Raw genomic sequence first — 24175 nt, 5'->3', positions numbered from 1 at the left:
GCCGCCACAAACAGAAGGACACCGGCCTGAGGCAGCTGCTGCTGGATTCCCTGTGACCTTTATGTGTACAAGAATCAAAGATGAAGCAGCAGATGCTTATTGCTGCTAAAATTGCGTGCGGTCTGAACTTAGCATTAGTAAAAAAAACTTCAACCAGACTTCCTCAACCTTCCACTGGTCTCTGTAATTGGTCTAAAAAGAGTCTACTTTGCTTTTCACAATGTTTGAGGTGTTTCTTGAATTTAAAGCTTCCTTTAAGTCGCCAACATGACTTTACCTTTCTTACTACCCCACCAGTTTTTAAATTACTTGTGTTTTTTGGTTCATTGACAAACTAACTCTATGGTTCATGGTCCTGCTGAAAATGCATCAACTTCATTGCTTCACAGTTAGTTTGATGTTATTTCCAATGTAATTCTGTGTTTAATTGATTTTCATAATTTAATCTGTTGTGACCAACAAAACTTTTTTCAAGAAGTGCTGATCTTTGTCTTTAAACATCTTGCGGTCTCTTTTCACAATGAACTTGCAGACTTGGAAAAACTTGCAGACTTGAATTTGAAGACCAGACATGGGCATGTCAGCAGTTGTTTTGAATATTCTCTATGTCCATCCATGCAGTGTGGGATGGCAAGTTTAAATTTTTATATTCTTTTAATGGGTTAAAGGCACAAGAGTTAAACATTTTGAAAGGGCTATATTAAACCAACACCGTATATAATAAAGAGCTTAACATACACAGTCAAACTGCATGGAGGTAGTGTGGTGTTCTGTGTTGCTTCAGGAGCTGGATGACCTGCTAAGTGGATCAGCAATATAGTCTTAAACCTGTTTAAAAAGCTTTGCCATGATCCACAATGTTCCAGTCAGAAATAGTCATTAAAGGAAAATTACTTTTTACACAGATTCTGGATGGTTTGGAGATTTTTAAATTTTTTTGACAAATGAAATTAAAAACATAATGTTTTTTTAAATTAGCAAATATACTTACCGGTATATATACATATATATATATATATATATATATATATATATATATATTTTTTATTTTTTTTTAAGTAAGAGAAAGGGTAACATTTAACAAGTTTTGCCCCAAAACAGGGATTTCAATAGTTATCTGAAACCTGCTGTCTTTGTTGTCGCTAACTGTTTTCACTAGGAAGGTGTTAAAGTTAGGCAAGCGAAGTGCAAAAGCACTGAACTCCCATACAGAATCAGAAAATACCAACATAGAGGAAGTTGGTAAGAAAATACCATCTTGTTGGGTTTATCAGAAACCCATTGCCCATGGTTTTGATTGTTTTCTTGTCTCACCTTAGGTGCTTATTCTCTCTCCATACGGGACTGGGATGAAGCCAAAGGAGACAATGTGAAGCACTACAAGATCCGCAAGCTGGATAACGGGGGGTACTACATCACCACACGAGCCCAGTTTGACACCCTGCAGAAGCTCGTCAAACACTACACAGGTTTGGTCCTGCTTTTCATACTGTCGGACCTTGGAGAATGGTTTTGTAAATTACTCTGTATGGTACATGTATTGCCAAGAGGGATAATGCTGTTTAATTTTAATGGTGGTTTATGTTCCTGTTATGATTTGCCACCTCCTCAGTGGAAAAAGGATGGAGTTAAAGCAGCTATCTAAAGCGGAACATTGTTGTAGCCTTGTAGTTTTTTTTCTCTATATCACAGAGCATGCAGATGGACTTTGCCACAAGCTGACCACAGTCTGCCCAACGGTCAAGCCTCAGACTCAGGGACTCGCTAAAGATGCCTGGGAGATCCCAAGGGAGTCGCTGCAGCTGGAGGTCAAACTGGGCCAGGGATGCTTTGGAGAGGTGTGGATGGGTAAGAGCAAAGCCTCCATGTAAAGCTTATTTAGTGATGCTTAGTGGCCTAGAGGGAGTTCATCATTATAGGTATTTAAAAAAAAATGTATTAGAGTTACCCACTTCCTGCAGTTTCTTCCTTTCTTTGTTATGTCATATTTATCTCAAGATATTGTCTCTGTGATGATAGTTAATTCCACAGGAATGTGCAATGGATTTAAATCAAACCATTGTATTTATGTTCAATATTAAATAGGGGTGTAAATAATAATCGTTTTGTATCGATCCATCGATCCAACAGCCGACGATCCAATGCATCGACACGTCCGCAAGAGAATCGATTCATGTTTTTTTTTTTCTCCGGTCTATTTTTATCCATTTGTTGAATAATACACTTTTATTCAACTAACATAAGACTATGTTGAATGGTCTTGCTATATATATATATATATATATATATATATATATATATATATATATATATATATATATATATATATGAAGGCATATCTTTAGATGAGTATTGGATTTATATGTCCAATCAATGGTTATTCTTTTTGAAAAGATCAACTGATTCTCCTAAAAATAGTGGACCAATCCTGGACAGGTAACGCTAGAACAAAGCCATAGAGCTTAAAAAAGATTTAAGGAAAAACAGGTCAGCACCACTATAGTGGTTCCAAGAAAATTACAGTTACTTGGAAGAGAAAGATAAATGAGAGTGGAATATACCCTTCAAACACTACCTTCTATTTTTCTAACTAAAAAGGTTGAATCCGTTCACACTTGCATGCCAGCACATGCCTGAGCGATTATAAGACCTAATTAATGATGCAGCCTTTCTCCCAACCGATTATGCTCCCAGATTCCCCCTGTGGCTACCATTTCTTTGCTTCCTGTCTTTGTCTCTGCAGGCACGTGGAATGGCACAACCAAAGTGGCCATAAAGACGTTGAAGCCGGGAACCATGTCACCCGAGGCTTTCCTGCAAGAAGCTCAGATCATGAAGAAACTTAGACATGACAAACTAGTGCCTCTTTATGCTGTAGTATCTGAGGAACCCATCTATATTGTCACAGAGTACATGTCAAAAGGTAAGTGAAGCACAGATGACTTCTTCAACAGCTTTTTTAATCAGAAAATAAAAGAAACCTGCTGTATTCGAACAAAATCCTGATAAACTACATTCTTAAGATAAAGCAAAGCAAAACAAATGAATTTCTAGATGAAAACCATCCTTATAGGCCAGTTGGATTAATGGCTGGAAGTTCAGTTAAAAGAAATTTTTCAATTTAACAAGCATTTTAATTGATATTCTTTTCTGTGTGAGACTCCCCCGTGGTTCCATGAAGGCTGGAACTGAAAACTGCAGCCGTTTTTTTTTGGAGGTTTTTGAACATTCAGCTGCTGCACCTTTTTGTCTCTGGTGTTGGGCTATCAGTAGATTTATGGGAAGGCAGATGCTAACCAATTTTACTGCTGTATATAAAATTGAATTTAATCATCTATTGCATGACTTCAATGTGGAAAAAGCAACTGCTTTCATGTTTTCTATACTTGGACTTGCAATTAGACAGAAAATATTTGTACTTACTCTTCATAAATCGGATCCTAAATCAGTTTTTGTTTTTTGATTATCAAGTTGAGATTTCAACTTTTTGATTACCTTAAATTTAGAAAGGCCATAAAGGTCTAATCCTTTAGGGATGCACCTATTATTGCCTGAATCTTAACTAATATACAGTATTAAAGGCTTTAATTTATTTAATAATTAATTTAGGTCAATTTTGCAAAACTTAAATTCATTAGATTATTTATATATTAAGAACTCTTCAAAAAGATAAATACGTAATTTGTGCTGAATGGTAATTTTAAATATAGATTAATGTGTCAGCTAGACAGGTGAATGAAATGAACAATCAAGCCAGCCATCAGCGCCAAGATCAAGTAAACTAGTTACTACCTAAAGAAGTGTGATTTATATTACTAAACATCCCATAGTAACCACATTTATATCATATACATCAGATTTATACCAATGGGAACTAAATTAAAGTATACAAAGATCAAATTCCCCCAGTTTTAGTCTTTTATCATCACTAATTCTAACTTATTGGTTAAACGATAAATCAAAGTTGTTATTATGACTATAGAAATATAACAATAATAAAAGATGCGAAAAATGCCCTTCCGTCTAATTGGTGGTAAAACGAAAAAACCCGAGTAAAACTAGATTTTCTTACCTGAGAAACTTTACATTTACATATAACAAACACATTCCCCCCTGGTTCCATGCCAGAAATGCAATATCTTATACACAATTACCTTATTATTTTTATCTACGAACTGTAAGTCTCAATCTTTATGTTTATGTTTTATAAATATATAAAATTATTTATTTAAACAAACCTCATCATCACCTAAAAAGAAAGGTGATTTGTACATTGCAGAACTATTTTATAGCATTTAAAATGCTTATTTTTCAGAACAGTGAGACATGCAGTTTTACATCAATCCAATCTATTTCTGTTAGAGTACTTAATTAAGGAAATCTGTTTTCTATCTACAACAATACAGGCAGCTACATTTTCCTAAATGACAATAATTATTGTATTTTTGAGAGGCAGAGCTGCAGGTATTTTGACAACTGTTAATTTTTTATGTGTCATATTCAAGCTCTGGGATTCTTTTGCCCTCTCACCTTAAAACCCTTCTGTATTACCTTCTGTAGTTTATCTTTTTTGCTTTTTTTTTTAGGAAGCTTGCTGGACTTTGTCAAAGAAGGCGATGGCAAATTCCTCACACTCATCACGCTGGTGGACATGGCTGCAAAGGTCAGACACACATTCTTCCCTTTGATTTAAAACATCTGTTTGTGAAGTCCTGATATCAGAGCTTTATCTTAATTTTAAAAAAAGTACCACCATATCAGTAGAGCGATTCAGTGTTCCCATTATTCCTTTGCTTTGTGTCACCCGTTTTACAACGTTTGGCCTGAAAATGATTCACCCGGTTATTTTATTTTTAGATTGCAGACGGCATGGCCTTCATCGAGCGGATGAATTACATCCATCGAGATCTGCGGGCTGCAAACATACTCGTGGGCGAAAACTTGGTGTGCAAGATTGCCGACTTTGGTCTGGCCAGGCTGATAGAAGACAACGAGTACACAGCGAGGCAAGGTTGGTACATGCACAGCGGCACAAGGAAACAGGCTGTGTGTGGAATAGGAATGGAAAATACAAGAGTTATATGTGGTGTCCCATAATGGTTAATTAAGCTAATAGTGGAAAACAGATGCTGCTATTTACTCTGATTAGTTGCTACGTTCACTCACTGAGAAAACAGTCTTCATCACTACTTGGAACACATTTCCTTATCTACAATTTTTTGTCCCCGGTAAGATTACTATATCAGACACTTTTCAGTACTTTGCAGAAGTTTTAACACTCTTAAACTTTTTAAAAATCTACATGTTGCAACCAAAAACCAGTGTTTTTCTTTTTGTGATAGACCTGAACAAACTAGAACAAAGAAGCAACAATCTACCAAGTTTAAGATGTTTACACAATAAAAGTCTTAAAAGATTGGGCCATAATTATGCTTAGCAACCCTTTGACACCCGTAAATAAAATCCAGTGCAACTTCAGAACTCACCTAGATTATAAACAAAGTCCACATTTTTGTAATTTAATCACAGAACAGAGTCGATTGTTCTTTGAAAACCCAGCTGTTTGTCATGAAAAAAAAAAAAACACAGCAGACAGGTCAGGTCTTAAAGGGTGTGTTAGTCAGATGAGATCCAAGCTTCTAGCCGACATGGTGCAGTTAGACAAGGAAAACTAACATGATGGGAACAACATCAGGCTGTGGGAAACATTCAGATGGAGCAGAAAGCCTGTACAGAATTTAGTAGAAGGTGGATGGATTGTTTTGCAGACATTTTTTTTATAGCTGGATAGGAACCAAAAAAATACAGCCAGACCTACAGAGGAAATATTTAGATCAAATCATCCAAAAAAATGTCTTCCAAGTTGCTCTCCTAGTTACTCTCATTCAGTAAGGCTAATCTTGAGCTACTTTGCAAAAATGAATAGACAAACATTCCGTTCTTGATGTGCAAAAAATGATAGAGGCATACCTCAAAAGATGGTAATTCTACTAAGTTAGGACTTTGGGCACTAAATAGAAGTGCATGTCCCCTATTTCAGATTTTTATTTTTTAAAACATTCTAAAATCACTGCCTTCTTCCCTTTTACAACTTTATTTTGATCTAAGACATAGACTACTAGTAAATACATCATATGCCAGGACTCAGAACAGAGGGACCCAGTATTCAAGGCAAATCAGAGAGTGGGATAACTGAAAAAGCGTTTATTGAAAAATGGCTATAGAGCTGCAGCGGTTAGGGAATCATAGGCAGGAAACTCTGCAGGAGAGAAACACAGGTTGGTGACAATGTAAATCTAACGGAGGAAGATTATGAACATGAGTCACTAACCTGGTTTACAAGCTCAATCTATGCCCAGAGAACAAGGTAGGATCCAGTCGGTGGGCTGCCAACAAGATGCGGTGGGCGCCGCCCAGAGTGTCCCGGATGGTGCAGCGCCAGAGAACATGCAGGAGTCCGAAGCCTGGTCAGGCAAACAGATCAGAACTGGAACAGGCAGGCTCAGAGGTCCAGGAGTCCAAAGACAGTTTAGGGAAACACTGAGATCAGATGCAGGCCCGGTCATAGAGAGGCAGAACAGGTCAGGATCAGAAAATATAGGAACTATACACACTCCACTTTGTTTAAAAAAAAATATATAAATATAAAAATATAACCGCGGATGTCTGGGGGACAGTGATTCGCCTGCATGTTATGAATGCTGGCATACCATAAATAATAAATTATGAACAGTTTAGTTTGTGCCTTCAACTCGTTGCCCATAGGAAGACATTACTTGGATATAACCAAACCGAATATCTTCTGTTTCTCTTCTTTAGCACGCCTGATTCAGATGATTACAGTTTAGCATAGTTTAGCTTAATTTGCAATCAATTGATATCAGGTATGTGAAATATGCAGGGAAACATCTGAAATATGCAACGCAGTGTGCCCTGAGCACCAGGGTTTAAGGCCTATTTTGTGAAGTCATGGTGACATTATGAAAGCGTTGGTTTCTTTGTGCTCGAGAAGACACAGCCCTGCTGATGTTACACGTCTTCTTAACCAACACAGGAGCCAAATTCCCCATCAAGTGGACAGCCCCTGAAGCAGCTCTGTATGGTCGCTTCACAATCAAGTCAGATGTCTGGTCCTTTGGGATCCTCCTCACCGAACTAGTGACCAAAGGCAGGGTGCCCTATCCAGGTGAGGGATGCTCCACACAGAAACACTTACATACAGGACTCTTTCTGATTTAAGATGGCAGCAGGTTGATTCCAGTCTGTCATGTGTTGTCATGCTACTGTTGATAATATCAGAAGAAAAAGTGAGGCCGTCTGACACTTTGTAAGGTAGCTGTTTTTGGCTCTGTAGGGAGAAATGCTGACACACACTAACACACATGGTCAGACGTGAGATTAGATGAGGCCATCTGGTGGGAGGCGATCAGGGGACCGAACAGCGCAGTTATTAATGGCCATCTGCCGAAGTCATCTGCATGTGTTTTTCATGCAGATCGCCTTCAAGTGTCTTATATGGTGCAGAAACCTTTAAGAGGTTAAATTATTCAGAGATTATTCTGACGCAGAAGTTTACAGTACATGTTTTATTCAGAAAACATTAGCATGTTAAAGTCCAATTTCTCAGTTTACATATCAAAGAAAATGCAACTTTGCTGCATTTCAGTAACAATAAAAGTTGAGTTTGATCTTTACAGGAGGAAAAACCAGGGATATGAGATTCAGGGGTAATTTTAAAAATGCACGCAAAATATATAGTAATTCAAATCAGTGTTTTAAGTTTCTTTGCAAACATAGTTTGATTTAAGTATTTTCTGGACCTGAATGTGTTTGAAAAATTAAACAGGAGTTTTTTTTTTTGTATTGTAATCTGTGGATATTATTGTTAGTCTCTTATTTTCTGCCCATCGTCATATGGTGCAGAAACTTTTAAGAGGTAATTATATGACTTTAACACAGAAAATAAAAGTTTATGGTCTATATTTTTATTTAGAATATCTGGAATACTTGCGTATATTGCTAATTCTTGGACAGAACTCAGATCCCATGTGTTAAAACCACACCAGTGTCAGTTTCTGCAGTGAATTCATCATGATATTTAGTATTTGTAAACATAATATGCTTATATTTATTAAGTGCTCGGAGGAAAATTGGGTCTAAATTTTTTTTAAAAAGTATTTTATGTTAAGTCCTGAGATTTTAGGCTGGTTATCCAGCCCTCACTGTAATCTGTGATCCTGACCCTGCTCCTTTAGGTATGGTGAACCGGGAAGTCCTGGAGCAGGTGGAGCGAGGATACCGCATGCCCTGCCCTCCAGCTTGCCCCGAATCTCTGCATGAGATGATGATGCTCTGCTGGAAGAAGGAGCCAGACGAGAGGCCAACCTTTGAGTACCTGCAGTGCTTCTTGGAGGACTATTTTACCTCCACTGAACCTCAGTACCAGCCTGGAGAAAACCTATAGCCATAAGAGGAGGAAGCTTGGTTGAAGACATTTCAGTACAACACAATTTATTCTGCATTTCATGTTTTTGGTCTTCAATCATCCACTCAGATATAGTTTTTTATTTTTTTTTTTAATTATACGTTTATTCTTATGTTCTCACATCTGGTACTGCAACAAATATTAGGTCTTTTTTTGTACCTCTTTATGCAGATTTAGTCGACATGTATAAAAAGATTGTAGGTATTGTAATATGTATTCATGTTTAAATACCAGGCATTGCAGTGTTATGTTTCTGTGAAATAAGCTGTGATTAAACATCCAAAAAAAGAAAATTTTAAGAATTTTGACACTTTAAAGGTTTTGTACGGCCTCATTTTAACAAAGGTATATGTTTGATTATGGTCCTGATTTTCAGTTCACTACACCAGACTGGGAAATGTCTGGAAAATTATGGAATTTCATTGTTTCCAGTCTGGATAAATATGGATAACAGGAAAAAATGTTGCTTCTTGGCTTTATTACCCATGTCTATTTCTCATAGATTTAGAAACTCTACAACAGCATTTATAGGTTTATCTTCATTCATACCTGAGAGAGGGCAGGGTGCAGGAGCCAGTTCAGTACTTTGAAAAGACAAAGAAAATATACTGAGTTATTAAAGCTTTAGATCCATTACTTTGCAGAAGCAATTTTATCAGAACATTTATTCCCCGATACCGATTTAGGTCATTTTAACCATATGCAGTGGTAGTTCTTATACCTTAACCTTTTATATCCACAAAATTCAGTTGATTTTAAATGTAAAATAACACACTTCTATTTTAACTGCATTACAGCTTCTACACTTTTACTTTAACTGTCCCCAATCAACCCCCTCAGTTATGTCAATCATCATAATGCTGCTTGCTTTTTTCTGAACATTCAGAAATTTTGTTCCAACTCAATTTCTGTTTCACAGCTTCATACGTCTACAAATTTCTCAGACTCAACATAATAATAATAGAAAATAAACTACCTTCTTGTTACCGCTGAGGGTTTATTTACAGAGCGGTTTACGGAAATGTTAGGCAACATTTTTTTTAGTTATGACTCTTTGTTACATATTCCAGTTAATCATGTTGCCAAACAAAAAGGAAGGTGTTTTTTCCTTTATCATTTAGGATTTCATTTTTAGCATTATAACATGTTAAGGCTTTTGGTGCAGCTGCTGTCTAGATTTCAGTGAAGATCATTTATAGGGAAATACAAACTGTTATAGAAAACACAGATTTGTGAGATTGGGAAAAAAAAACAATATGCACAGCTTACAGTTAAGAAAAAGAAGAAAATGTTCTTGCTGTAGAATATTGAAAATCTATATTTTTGCCCTGCCCTCTTAGATTATGGCAAACATAAATTAACGTAGACCAACAGCAGATATTCAGGCGAGATCTCTAACACCAGTTATTTTATGCCATAATCTGAACCATGAACCATACATAAGATAAGGACAAGGACATTATCTGTCGCTAATATTATATTCAAATATAAGGTTGTATGTCATCCATACAAATCAGCTACTTTTATTCTTTAAAAATGTTTAGGAAAAGCCTCTACTTTGATGCAATTAAGGTTTTACTGAGTTTTAAATCAAATGGTGCATTGAACTACCCCATTGTGACCCCAAAATCTCATGCAGGAAATATTTGTCCATCAATAAATTACTTATTATTATAAGGGGCAAATCCCCCCAAAATAATTGTAATTGTTAATTTTCATATTTAAACTTGCTGGTTTCATGAGCGTATCAGGAAACATGGATAAAATGATTAAATGTATTTACTGCTTTTAGTTTAGCCAAGTCATTGCAGCCTCCAGCTTGTGTACGAACATACTGTGTATATTATTTTTAGAGCAATATTTGTGTTCCTCTGGGTCTCTGACTGTTTTAAAAAAGAAGAAAAAATAAAAATACATTTAATCAACATGTTTTTTACTATTACAGTAAATGCCCCAAATTATTGTGGTTAAATTTAGAATTTAGAGCCATACATTCTGTAAGCAGCTCCCAGTCTCATGTTTATCAGCAATTTTAGAGACAATATATTCCCACAGTAGAATTTCTCAGGGGGTTGATGCATTTTACTCCTCACCTGCACAATTTTAAGTCCTTTGTAAGTTGTCTTTGCTCCTTTTTCATGTTTATTACTGTAAACATTTGTCAGATCATGCAGGTATTGTATAATAGTACCATTTGGAGACTGTCCATCTCTGCACACCACCCAACCAAGCAGCTGTTTGTGTCCTGGTTATTATAATCTCTCTTTATAACCACTCTATATTGTCTTATTGGATGGATTGGTGCCATGAACTGGTAAAGAAAATGATGGCCTTTGTGGCTTTCTTACATCATGACTTAAAACATTTCCTCCAGCCATTCGAAGTGAATCTTTGCTGACCTTCGTTTTGAAATAAGCAAAGCCTTTTTTATCCTCTCAACTGTGACTGCAAAGAACCTTTAGACCTGGATGTTTATGTAACCAGAGGGACTTTGTAAACACCATGTTTAAGGCATTGCATTGACATTTTCAAAGTTGTTTTTTCCCCCTAATGTTGCTCTTTTATGGTCTCTGCAGGATTGCATTGAGATGAGAACTCAGCACAGAGCTTGTAAAGGAGGGCTTTGTAAACTATAACATTGAAATGCATTTGAGGGATTGAAAGTGTGGGGAATCCTCTGTTGAATTTGTAGAATAAAGACTTGATTTTACATGGAAACTGTTTTAACACAAGGTTTGTGTGTTTTTTTAAATCATATTTTGGTTTTTTTGTTGTCTTTAAACCAATGTATGGAAGAGGATTAGGACCACTAAAAAAGTCAGAATTATGAGATTAAAGTCAGAATTATGACTTTAATCTCAGAATTCTGAGTATTTCTCAGAATTCTGACTTTAATCTCATAATTCTGAATTTTTCTCATAATTCTGAATTTTTCACAGAATTCTGACTTCAATCTCAGAATTCTGACTTTTTTCTCATATTAAACTGAAATAAAATTTAAAAAATCAGTTAACTTTTTTTTTTTTTCCAAGGGCACTAATCCTGTTCCGTACCAATGGCAGTGAGGAAGGGGGAGGGATTATAATCTGTAGTTGACTTTAGAGTGAAGCACTGTAAAGAGTTTGGGTGCTAAAATGTTGCAAAAAATAATTGGTCTAACTGTAAGGGACGTGAGATTTCCGACTTCTCTGGAGCAGCACGGCTCGGATGCGATGGTGAGGAGATTTTACCCAAACACCGGTCAGATTGGGTTCAGATCTAAATAAAGACGAAGTTTTTCTGCCTTGTTTCCACGCTGCAGCACACTGACCCGGATTACTCAGCCGTTTATGTTGTCATAGACACGGACTGTGGGCTCAAAGGTTTCGGTCTCACCTTTACTTTGGGAAAAGGAACCGAGATCGGTAAGAGTTCAAGCAGCTCTAAATAGCGTTTCACGACTTGGAGATTTAACTCTGTGTTGCGTTCAGGTACATAGAAGAAAGTCTGTTATTTAATGCTTTTTGGATTTCAACGAGGTTGAAAGGTGCGCAGGGGCCAGACAGGAGGAAACAACACATTGTTAGGCAGAAGATATAAAATAATAACAAACTTTTATGTGAAATGGGACACACAAAGAATATGTATTACCTAAATATTGTCTGTATATCTATTTGCGTGTTAAATTAGCTAAAAACAATGTGCATTGTTCGCATGTCTTCACTTTTTGTTAAGTATCTTATATAAAATTAATATGTGTAGCCAGGAAATTTGGTTTTAGAAGTCAACCTAAATGCATCAACAGAATTGTAGTTGATACAAAAAAAAAAAAAAAAAAGAAATAGCCAATTTATTCTTAAACTTACTCCTCGTCGCTGGGGTACATAATATGGAGGACCAACTCTGCCATATTTGAAAGTAAATACAGAAATTAATAAATGCTCATTAAATAAATAAACATACAATTAATTGCCCCCTCTTCTTGGCACAAAACGCACTTCTGCTGGAATGGAATAGAAACAAAAAAAAAAAAAAAAAAAATAGCATTCCCATTAAAAGTAGCCTATGGATCTTTCTTCGTCGCTGGGGTACATAATATGGAGGACCAACTCTGCCATATTTGAAAATAAATACAGAAATTAATAAATGCTCATTAAATAAATAAACATACAATTAATTGCCCCCCAAAAATACAATAAACAAACAAATGTAGGTAGAAATTAAATTATACAGTGAGATAAATGTATGAATCTCTTTTAATTAGCTTCTTTATTTATTCACCTTTTTTATTATTACCTTATTTATTTATTGTCTGTAATAATCTTCAACTTTATTTATTTATAACTTATTTTTTAAGTATCTATATGTGTACATGATATAATATTTTTGTCTGTTTTATTCTTCCTTTGTATTTTTTTTACCCTATATATTTCTTCAATCCTATTATTTCTGCCTGTTTTAACATTTCTGTATGCATTTCTACCTCATTATGCATATAAGCAAGGCTGTGTCTTAGAAGGTCAACTTCTGCCCATTTAATATTATCACATGCACATAAAAAAATACTTAAAATTAAAAAATAAGTAATAAATGAATAAAGTTTAAGATAATAATGGACAATAAATAAATAAGGTAATTATTACAAAGGTGAATAAATAAAGAAGCTAATTTTAAAGAGATATATACATTTATGTTTCACTGTATAATTTAATTTCTACCTACATTTATGTGTTTATTATATTTTTGGGGGCAATTAATTGTATGCTTATTTATTTATTGAGCATTTATTTATTTCTGTATTTATTTTTAAATATGGCAAAGTTGGTCCTCCATACCCATAATTCCAAATTTTAAATTGTTCCTGACATGGAAATGTTAAAGTGAGAGTCCATGCTTGATAATGGAGACATTGGGAGGACCTGGAGGTCATCGTAAATAGATAATCATAAAATTTACAAGGAAACCTGCAGTTTGCATAATAACATTTATAACAGCTGGCTGATTAATTTAATTCTTAAATTGAATTTCCCATTCCTCAGAAGATTATATATTATTTTAAGTTGCACAGCCAAGCCAAAGAAGTTGCACCGATTTAAAAATAATACAAATTGGACTTCAAGAATCCAAGTGAAAGCATTAAACATTGCTTAAAGCATTTATATTCTATGCCAGGATCATAAAGAGACTGCAGTGCCATTTTGCGGCCAGTAAGTTTAAGTATTGTAATGTGTAAAGTATGAGGTTTCATTAATATTATAAATGTTAGCATTTGTTATATTCATACTTTATAATGCAACATTTTTTAATCTGAAATTCTGCAGTGGTGTGTGCCGTCAGGGCTTTGGAAGGACTGGTTGTTGGGAAATCCTTGCAGGACATTGTGAGCAACTTTCGTGGGTTTTACCGCTTACTGACCAGTGATGGTCAGATGAGATGGGTAAGAAAGTCTTTTAGATTTTGAATGTAGTCTCTATAGATGTCAGGTGTGCTTGAGGATTAAAGCTGTAGCCCTGCAGCTTTTCCTACTGTCTGACCTAAACAATTTCATTTTTCAGTGATTCCGTTTAAGCCATGTTTTTTTTTTTTTTTGCTTTTCAAAGGCTTTATGTTCACAAACTATGCTTTGAAGAATATACACTAAGTATTGGATAATAAAGTCCTTTTTTACACTTTTTACAATTTTAAGGTGAACTAAGTATATCATCCACTAGCTAGTGGATGATATACTTTAAAATCACATTGATGAACGCATTGCTTCTTACCTGGGTCTGAATGGGCATCATTCATCTCCAATTCCACTCCTGGACCTGTTCCTGACTCATCCTCACTTTATTTTCAATATTTACTCCTAAAATCCCTCAAGCCTTTGGTATAATCTTCCCTTTTTCTCTTTTCTTTTCTGTGTGCCGGACTTCTGAAAACCTAACATTCTTATTTTGCAGCGAAACAAACTTTAAAAGTTGCAGCCCGCTATTGTCCTGGTCGAACCATTTTATGTTGGGTGGAAGTAGTTCTAATGGCCACTTATTTAAAGAAAACATATTACATATACCTAATGCAGATATATTTATATATTTAGTTACTCTAATATTTAATATTTTTATCACAAATATTTTCTGAAAAATTACTTCTGCCTGTATTTTTAATGATCAGAGTGTCAATTTTGGGCCCCCCTCTGTCCTGGTCTTGGGACAATTGACCTCTATTCTCTATACTCTAGACTGGCAGGCGTGGTCTAGAGTATAGCGTATAGATTTTTATTTTTATTAACAACATATGGAAACCTTAATTGTTTCTCTGCAGAGGTATAAAGCAAAATCCGGTTGTTTTAACATTGGTCTTTTGCTCCTCTGCATCGTTGGCTCTGGTGTCTCTCATCTTCCTCGTGATGATACTAAATAATTCCTCTCTGGAGTTCAGATTGAACCAGCTCCACTAACTAGGCAACCATGGTGATACCATAGTGATAAAATCAGGTCTAGGTGTTTTTTACAATGTTCAGGGACCAATTGCTGCTAAAAATAAAGTTTGCATAAACCTATAAAGCTTGAGGAAAGCATTACATGTCTCAAATTTTACAGTTAGAAACCTTCACTAAACCAACCAATAATCTACTTATAAAAACTATGAAAAACTATTTTGGAGAACATCCAACAATAACTTTTTGCAGCTTATTGTGGATGGCTGTCTGCAAGAAATCTCTTAAAGGCAGTCTCCTCTATTGTGTGGGTCATTATGAAAAAAAAAAAAATGTTTTTTTCTTAGTTTTAAATTTTAATTTCATTAGTTGTTGGCAATACAACATAAAAAGTTATAGGGAGATTTATCACTGCTGCCACACAGCGCCCAGATGAAATATATTTTTGATAATGTAATAATTAGCTCAAAATTAAGTTATTTGAAGATATACAGACAAAATTTTAGGGGGGGGGCTTGTCTAGACAGCTGTTGTCCCTGAGCTAATGAGCATTCTTCAAATGGATAAATTATTACTAAATTATTTCCTGTTTGTTGACCTATATATCTTTTTATTCTAGACAAAAAGATATAAATGCAATAGTGATTTAACTTCTGGATGTAGACTTTTCTATATCCAAGCCTTTAGTAAAACAATGTGCGTCATAAAAAATAGAGATAAGGTATTGTCAAGTATAACTTGCAGGAAAGAAAAGTTAAACATAGATTGCACTTTGCATTTTCTTATCTTTGCTGGTACAGTTGGGCCCGGAGAAAGGGGTGATCCACCTGGCCACCGCAGCGGTCCTGAACGCTGTGTGGGACCTGTGGGCTCGAGCAGAGGGCAAGGTGGGACCTTCATATCAGGCTCTGATGGTAACATTTCCAGTTTTTTCCAGGAGTACAAGACTCACAACCCACTGTCACTGTTTCCTTGTAGCCTCTGTGGAAGCTGCTTGTCGACATGGTGAGTCACAGATTAAATGGATTTACATCCAGGATACGATCACAGAGGACACATGTTGCATCGTTTGTCGATTCAGGATCCGAAACAGATCATCTCATGCATTGACTTCAGATACATCACTGATGTCCTGACAGAGGAGGAGGCCCTCGGTGAGACATAGTTTTAGAAGACATCCTGGGGTGTGATCCACTCATAAGCAAGAATCTTACATTGATTTGGGTTTTTAAAGAGGTACATCAACCATTTTGTTTCATGTTGGAAAACCTTTAAGCTCAGCTGCTTTTTGGATTTGCAATTGATTGTCTCTAATCTAAACAGGCTCAAAACTATAGATAGCCTCTAAATTACATCAATCTATCTAAACATATCTCCATTAGTATTTGCCTAAATGTCTCATAACAACCATGGGAGAAATTTAACAACTTTGAAGCCACCAAAACGCTCCTGGTATAACCCTGCTTAGGTATGTAAAATATACTTCATGTCAATTTAGTTTTTATTTTATCAGGTTTTTTTTAGTTTTTTTTTTTTTTTTACCTTTTTTAAAAAGCTAAAATATATATTTTCAGTATAGTTGTCAAGACATTTGAAAAGCTTAAGTTTAGCCTGCTTTATCCTTTCTAAAATTGTTTTTGTTGTCTGTTTTCCACAATGTCCGGATAAAGCTGTGTATTTGAGGTGAAGCTAATATATATATATATATATATATATATATATATATATATATATATATATATATGGAATATATCATTATTCAACTATGCCACTGCATGATGGTGCCACCACTATGCTTGAGGTTTGGCACAGTTTTCTTAATTTTTGTTACATTTTTCATTGACTGTTAGAAACACATTCCTTGTTATTTGTGAAATCAAGCTCGTTTGTTTTAATCATTAAAACTTCCCCCCAATTAAATTTGGTTTTTGTGAGGGCCTCTTTAAATTTTAGTCATTTTTAGTTGTTTTAATTTTGTTTTGGTTTCTTCTAGGAGTGCTTTATGCTAGGAGTTGCTTCACTGTGCATGGTGAGACTGGTACTTAAGTAGCTTTTTGCAGAATTGCAAAGCTGGCACCTTACTACCGTAAGCTGTTTTATCTGGATCATTCTTACAAGTTTCCTTTCCTCTCTGGATCAGATGGTTGATATAACCTAACCCTACCCTAACAAAGGTGGATTGCCAAAAGGACTAAGGTCTTTTGTACGAAAACTGGACTTGAAATGACCGAATCAGTTAGAGTTAAGCTTTACGTTTGGGCTCCAAGCCAGAGCCATAACTGTATTCATAATTCTAATCTCAAACTTGTTCCAACTCTTCTTCTTTTAGTTAAATTGCAAATGTCTTAATGCTTGACAGTCAGTCCAACCTAGAAGAAGAATGGTTAAAATGTGTCTTTATAATCCCTCGATGGGTGTCGGTAAACCCCTTAACTGTGCTGTATATCCTAATGAGACTAAGGTAAACTTGCAGACACTTTCTTTCTTTCCTTTCTTTTACCAGATATACTTATGAATGCAAATGAAGGAAAGCAGCAGAGAGGTGAGTAAAGCCATTCATTTCCTAAAGTATGATTTAAATTGAATCACATTTAGCCAACTTAAACAGTTTTGGTAAAACCTATTGAAGGTCATTTTCTAATTATGTAATGACTTCTAGAGGATCAGATGCTGAGCCATGGTTACCCTGCTTACACCACCTCCTGTGCATGGCTCGGATACTCCGACCAGCAGCTTAAACAGGTAAGAAGTCGGTATGACGTGACCTGCAGTGTTTCTACTCCAGTTCTTCTTTTCTTTTATTATGTTTTCCTCCAGCTTTGCACAGATGCTCTTCAAAACGGTTGGACCAGATTTAAGGTGAAGGTTGGCGCTGACCTGGAGGATGACATTCGACGGTGTCGTCTCATCAGGCAGATGATTGGACCCAGTAACACACTGGTAAGGTAGTGTGCACCTTCAAACTTGCAATGGTGAATAAAAAAGGCTCCATTTAAAAAAAATAAATAAAATTTGTCAGATGATCGATGCCAACCAGAGATGGGACGTAGGCGAGGCCATCAGCTGGGTGACCAGACTGGCTGAAGTCAAACCTCTTTGGATCGAGGAGCCCACATCCCCAGATGACATTCTTGGTCATGCAACAATTTCAAAGGTGAAAAATGTTTTTTTTTATTTTTATTCTTTGCTATTGCTAGGTATCGTCATACGATGGAACATATCAGGATTTTATTCTGACAGTTCAAATCCAGAGAAGCAAACTTTGACAGGAGAGCTTCTAAAACTTTTTCCTGCTAAAATAGATTTTAAGCTGACATAAATCTTTTTGTTTCATAGATGAACAACATATTAATATTTGACATTTTTCAGGAGTTTGTGTGCACTTAAATTAAAATGTTTTCAGATGTGGTGTCCATTATGTTTTTTTTTTTTATATATATTTTTTGGTTAGTAAAGTCTCCCCCTTTGTATTTTGGATAACTTTCCTTTTTCTTTTTGCATCTTTATTTGTGTTTTCAGAATTTTTGTTGCAGCTGAAGTTGTAGTTTGTCTCTCTAAATGATGTGTCTCCTTGTGGCTGTTTTTCAAGAATATTTTGACGTACTTGTTGGGATAAGTTCTCATATCTGCATTGCTATAAAATGCAATAGCAACAAAAGCCAAGGTCCTTTTTACCCTAACTAAAAAGACTGCAACTCTTATCTCAGGCTTTGGCTCCACTTGGGATTGGGGTGGCCTCCGGCGAGCAGGTTGGAGCTTAAACATCTTCTATGCACTTAAAAGTATGATTGATTGGCAGGATTTTTCACTCAACATAACTAATTGGGGTTTTTAATCCTCTAGTGTCACAATAGGGTGATGTTCAAGCAGTTCCTGCAGGCTTCAGCGCTGCAGTTTGTGCAAATAGACAGCTGCCGGTTGGGCAGTGTCAATGAGAACCTGGCTGTGCTGCTGATGGCCCATAAGTTCAAAGGTAAACTTTAGGACTTTGGTTTCTGATCATGCGCCACATAGACTTAAACCTTTAATAGCCTAGTTTATTAATTTAACACCAATTTATACTACATAATGTGGCCACGTTCAAGACAAACACATACAGGTCATATTCCATTTGAATGATTTTATCGAATTAAATTACAACTTTACAACTTTGTTTCACTGCTGTCAAGTTATATTTGGATTGAATTATACAAAATCCAATTCAGCACAAAGTCAAACACAATACAAGTAAATTCCACTGCTTATTCAACCCCAATAAAAAGAAACTCAAACCTGATCCTGTGCAAGCATCTGTCAACTTTGGAGAAAAATGGCTGCCTTATAACATAACTACCTTATCAGAAACTTCCAGCAGATACAGATTCAGTATGGTCAGCCATCTGCAGTGACTGATTGAGTGATGAGAGGAAGCAGACAGACAAAATGAAGACAATAATCAAAGCATTAAATGTTCTTTGTAGGAAATTAAAAGAAGCAGAAATGGCTCTTCTAATGGGTGTCTTAAGAATGAGAGGCATCTAATCAGAAATAAAGAGCCACTTATAATGGAAAAATAGTGAAGGGCTCAGAGTTAATTTAAATAACAGATCTGAAAGTGGGTTATTGCACAAAAGAGACCGATAAATCCAATCCCAATGAGATAAGCAAAAAAGCAACATCTCTGTTACCCTAAACTAAGATATACTGAGGCAGGGATGGATTTCTACAGATGGGAAAAGAGAATGCAGTTAGAAAAGTTTTTTGACACAACTTCACACAAAGACCTTTCTTATATATCCAGTTAATTTGATTGTAAGGTCAAAACCTAAGATACAGTTTAAAAAACGACTCCCACAAATAAGAAATGATCAATTCTGATAAACTAATCCTCTTAAATATTTAAATTATTTGGGTAAAGATAGAAAAATGGTCAGATTGGTCCCAATGGTTGCAAATGGTAACTATATTATAACTCAACTGGATTTTAGCTTATTTGCTTTCTTCAAAAATGGTGGGAAAATAATAGTAAAAGAAAAAAAAATAGAAAATGATCAAATAAGTGATATGTCACACAGAGCAGAAGGTAGTATTAAAAAGTTGGTTTCATCATGTTGGTGCCTCCATCATTTTCTAACAGTGCTGTTTATTTGTTGCTTCAGTGCCTGTGTGTCCTCACGCTGGAGGGGTCGGTCTCTGTGAGCTCGTCCAGCATCTTATCCTGTTTGACTACATCTGCGTGTCGGCGGATCTCAGCGGCCGGTGAGGTGGTGCTGGAATCAGTGACTGCCATTAATGTTCAAAACATTTGACCTACCTTTGATGCCTTTGCAGAATGTGTGAATATGTTGACCACCTCCATGAACACTTCAGCAGCCCTGTGGTAATCAGAAACGCCCACTACATGCCCCCAAAGGTAAAGAAATGACAACACACCTCTGATTTTATTTTACTGCAGGGTCTTGCTCCAGTAATGTTAACTTTTACATATTTTGTCCTGTTTAAACAGCCGTCAGTTTATTTATTGGGATTCTAGCTAACAGACCAAGACAAAGATTTTCTAAATAAAATCTGAGGTGTGTAAGTGGAAAAAAACGGCATATGGGGGGACAAAGAACACAGACTAGAGAAGAACATGTGGGGAAGTTTAAAATGGGGTTAGGTTATAAAACTATAACTCTTTCATTAATTTACATGATGCTAAAAATGTCATACTATAGACCAGGGGTCACCAACGTGGTGCCCGCGGGCACAAAGGGGCCCCTCATGGACCACTTGGGTTGCCCTCAGACTTCTAAGAAAAGAACAATTCCCCAGTGGGCTAAGTTTGAAATTTTATTCTATTCTGTTTCTCTCATTTTTAAAATAATTTATAGATCCTTTCAAAATGACAATGTCTAAAATACAATTAGAACTTAAAGGAAACAATAAAAATGTTTATAATGTATAATGAAGTTTAGGTGAACACTGACCCTTGCTGTGCATGGGTCAGTGTTGGTAGCCCTTCCTATGACTCAGTACCCTTGAAATGGCCCTCAGTCTTAAAAAGGTTGGTGACCCCTGCTGTAGACTAAGTTTACTTAAGCAGGGGCAGGTCTTAATTGATGCACAGGTGGATGAAGCTAAATACAGGGCTTTATTGGGAGAAGCTGTAGAGGCTGCAGAAGAGTTGATGGTTTCACCTTCCAGCAGGATTGAACTCATTTGAGTTTCTTTAAAAAAGGTAGCTGAATGCAAAGGCACCCCACTCTTTATAGGCTCATTTTGGATATTTCCTGTCACATAAAAGAATAAGATTTTTTAATGTATATGGAAAAAATGTGAAAAGTGTACAGGGGTGTGAATACTTTTAAAATGCACTTCATGTATTGCCGTTTTCAGGATCCAGGCTACTCCTGTGAGATGCTGGAGTCATCAGTGCAAAGACACGAATACCCCGAGGGAAACGTTTGGAAAATTGAAAACAAGAAATAAGGATTTTATCATAAATAAACCACTTTTAAACATGACCCAACTTCATTATAGATGAATAATCATAAATCATCAAAGCTGAAACTTTATCAAAAAAGCTTAAGAGGGTTCTTTTTACACGACTCAATTTTTCAAAAAAGTATTTTATTTACAAAATGTATAATTTACCACTTAAAATGTGGAAAACACAGTAAAGCGTTAACATAAGGAAACGTTTTCTGAATAAAGTGAAACAGTTTGTAACCAAAAATGCAAAACAAAGTCTTGAATAAAACCCATCTTGTCAAGTTTTAAAAGGCACACAGTTAAGCTGGGAAAATGATCGCCCTTAATGTTTCAAGGATTTGGTTTCACACAGCCATCTGCATCTTTATGGTGGGGTGCGGGTTGTAGTCACAGATCTCAAAGTCCTCCGCCTGGAAGTCATCGATGCTCTCTACCTTTCTCTTGATTTTTAGCTTCGGAAATGGACGAATCTCCCTCTGCAGCTGCACATTTAAATGGAAGATTGGGCGTTTCAGAATCCGAACAAAATCAGACAAATGTTTTTTGCTGAACCGGTTGAGTTAACCCACCTGCTCTTCTAGAGGTTTGACATGGTTGACGTAGATGTGAGCGTCTCCCAGAGTGTGGACAAAGTCACCTGGCTGCAGGAAACGACAGATGTGAGAGGATGGAAAACACAGCAAGGGGCTAAACACACAAGGCTCTCGCCTCTGCCGTACCTTAAGTCCTGTAATATGTGCGATCATGTAGGTGAGAAGGGCATAGCTGGCGATGTTGAAAGGCACCCCTAGACCCATGTCGGCCGAGCGCTGGTACAGCTGACATGACAGCTCTCCATCACAGACATAGAACTGGCAGAGGGCGTGGCAGGGGGGCAGAGCCATAAGAGGTAGGTCTGCAGACCACACAAAGGATGTTAAAACCCAAACCAGGTAATCAGCCCTCAGAGGCTCCCCCCTAATAAAAACATAATGCCAACCCACCTTTGGGGTTCCATGCACACATGATGATCCGCCGATCCTCTGGGTTTTTCTTAATGGTGTCGATGATATTCTGCAGCTGATCCACACCTTGCCCTGAGTAATCTGTTGGAAGAATAGCTTTGGATCAATAACAGAACAAACGCAGCAGGTTAGGAAACAAAGAAAGTGACACAATCTAAATATTATCATGAATATTATAGGCGTCTCTACTTTCAGGTAAGCATCAAACTGAGGCAACCCATTCTAAAACCAGCATAATACTCCTCAGCAATCTGAGCAACAGTAGCTTGAGTATTTTCCTCTTATGATCTTTATGCTGGATCACCATATCCTTTACTAGACCACTTTTACTAGATACAGACCACTGCAGAGTGGGAAGACACTGCAGTTCTGAAGATAGTTTGAAACGCGAAGGCCAGATTTCACTATCTGGTATTTTGTAAATCCTAAAGCAGGAAAACAATTGCATTTTTTTTTATTCCTAAAGTATCAACTTAAAGACTGGAAGCAATGTCCAATTTCTACCAAGATGATAAGATTTAAATTAACCTACTAGGTGTCTCGATGTTATGGTCCCTTGTCATGTAGGACCAGCATACACAGTAAACACAGCAAGAGCTGCTTTGATCCACTTTATGATGTGGCCAATATAAATGAGTTCAGTTAGCATTAAGACATTTTTATGACTACATGTTTATAATGTCACCCTCTCCTTAAGGGAAAAAGTCTATGTCATAAAAATGGTTCTCAGGGTGGGGGAAAAAATTTGAATGAAAATAACAATTGTTTTTTTTTTCTTTCCCTTTTTCCTGTCTATTTGGCTGGGAAAGCGGTATTAATTTCTTACAGTTTCTGAACTGAGGACTTCATGAGAAGTCATTTTGTATTTATATGTGTAAATAAACTAGTATTTAAATGGTTGGCTTATCATGTAATGAGGCAAAAAAACTAATGTTCAGCTCTAAAAATTGTACAACTCTGCCACATGCTGGCTTGGACTGGTACCTGCAGTATACCCTAATTGTGCTGCAAGTTTGTTTTTGATTGATTTTCAAAGTGCTTTCGATACAAATATAGATTTAAATGACTAATTTATATTTTTAAAAAAAGTTATTGAGAAATCAAATTTTATCTTAAAAATAAAAACTACAGTGCGTTTTTTTTTTAGGGTCAAACATGAAACCTGCCACACGTGTTTACATTGCAGTACCTGTGTGCATGTTTTTGTACTCTGCACCAAAGTGCCTCCACTGGAACCCATACACAGGTCCGAGGTCCCCCTCCTCTCTCTCTGTGAAGCCCAGGCTGTCTAGGAAGGCACGGGAGCCGTTGGCATCCCAGATCTTTACTCCCTTCTCCGATAGCTCCTTTGCATTTGTTGATCCCTGTGGCATTTGAAACAAATGTTAGAGCTTCATTGACCAAGATGCATGTAGAAAACAAAGCAACAAATTTGGATTTCCCCCATCATCTCACCTTAATAAACCATAGTAACTCCTCCAGGATGCCTTTCCAGAAAACTCTCTTTGTTGTCAGCAAGGGGAACTGATCTGCAAAGAAACCATTAGGTTAAAGGATGCAGATGTAAATGCAGAAAGCTGAAACCTAAATGTCACTTTTATTGTAATTTATAACTGGGATTGAACTGATAGTGTAGCATAGTGTCTTGCAATAGAATTAATATATTTTCAACCCTTTTTTTTTTAATGAATTACAGTCTTCTTGTAGGTTGCTAGAATTTAAAATGACAAATTTTCGGGAGGTTTTTATGTGATAAGGCAAACCAAATGTTCCCACTTATATGTTGGTTCACACTTTGAACAATTCTGTTATAGAATATGCTGTAACATAAATGAT

The 24175-nt window shown here is 36.3% G+C and overlaps 3 protein-coding genes across 4 annotated transcripts in view; 2 read left to right on the top strand and 1 right to left on the bottom strand.

Annotated features, from left to right (window-relative positions):
* Positions 1 to 9141, top strand: part of yes1 (YES proto-oncogene 1, Src family tyrosine kinase) — a 35283-nt gene extending 26142 nt beyond the window's left edge. For both annotated transcript variants that reach the window (XM_015401280.1, XM_015401279.1), the window contains exons 6-12: positions 1320 to 1469; positions 1693 to 1848; positions 2744 to 2923; positions 4587 to 4663; positions 4858 to 5011; positions 7055 to 7186; positions 8256 to 9141. In XM_015401280.1, coding sequence (XP_015256766.1) covers positions 1320 to 1469; positions 1693 to 1848; positions 2744 to 2923; positions 4587 to 4663; positions 4858 to 5011; positions 7055 to 7186; positions 8256 to 8464 — 1058 coding nt within the window. In that variant the 3' untranslated portion in view covers positions 8465 to 9141. The remainder of the gene's footprint in view (positions 1 to 1319; positions 1470 to 1692; positions 1849 to 2743; positions 2924 to 4586; positions 4664 to 4857; positions 5012 to 7054; positions 7187 to 8255) is intronic.
* Positions 9142 to 11560: 2419 nt separating this feature from the next.
* Positions 11561 to 21373, top strand: enosf1 (enolase superfamily member 1). The gene is made up of 15 exons (XM_015401276.1): positions 11561 to 11700; positions 11787 to 11889; positions 13786 to 13901; positions 15683 to 15769; positions 15861 to 15887; positions 15964 to 16036; positions 17386 to 17424; positions 17542 to 17624; positions 17700 to 17822; positions 17902 to 18036; positions 18590 to 18631; positions 18726 to 18855; positions 20021 to 20120; positions 20193 to 20274; positions 21240 to 21373. The coding sequence occupies exons 1-15, from the start codon at positions 11620 to 11622 to the stop codon at positions 21330 to 21332; spliced, it is 1314 nt and encodes a 437-aa protein (XP_015256762.1). The 5' UTR covers positions 11561 to 11619; the 3' UTR covers positions 21333 to 21373.
* Positions 21374 to 21523: 150 nt separating this feature from the next.
* tyms (thymidylate synthetase) lies at positions 21524 to 23868 on the bottom strand (the record flags this gene model as incomplete). The annotated part of the gene is made up of 6 exons (XM_015401277.1): positions 21524 to 21817; positions 21905 to 21976; positions 22055 to 22230; positions 22319 to 22420; positions 23529 to 23703; positions 23795 to 23868. Coding segments are annotated over 6 exons (737 nt in total), but the record flags the coding sequence as incomplete, so codon positions are not given.
* Between the last annotated feature and the right edge of the window lie 307 nt (positions 23869 to 24175).

This window comes from Cyprinodon variegatus, unplaced genomic scaffold (assembly GCF_000732505.1).
Source record: "Cyprinodon variegatus isolate N-32 unplaced genomic scaffold, C_variegatus-1.0 Scaffold1202, whole genome shotgun sequence".
Taxonomy (NCBI): domain Eukaryota; kingdom Metazoa; phylum Chordata; class Actinopteri; order Cyprinodontiformes; family Cyprinodontidae; genus Cyprinodon; species Cyprinodon variegatus.
Note: the sequence above shows the minus strand (reverse complement) of the source record. Positions and strands in the feature narration are given on the sequence as shown.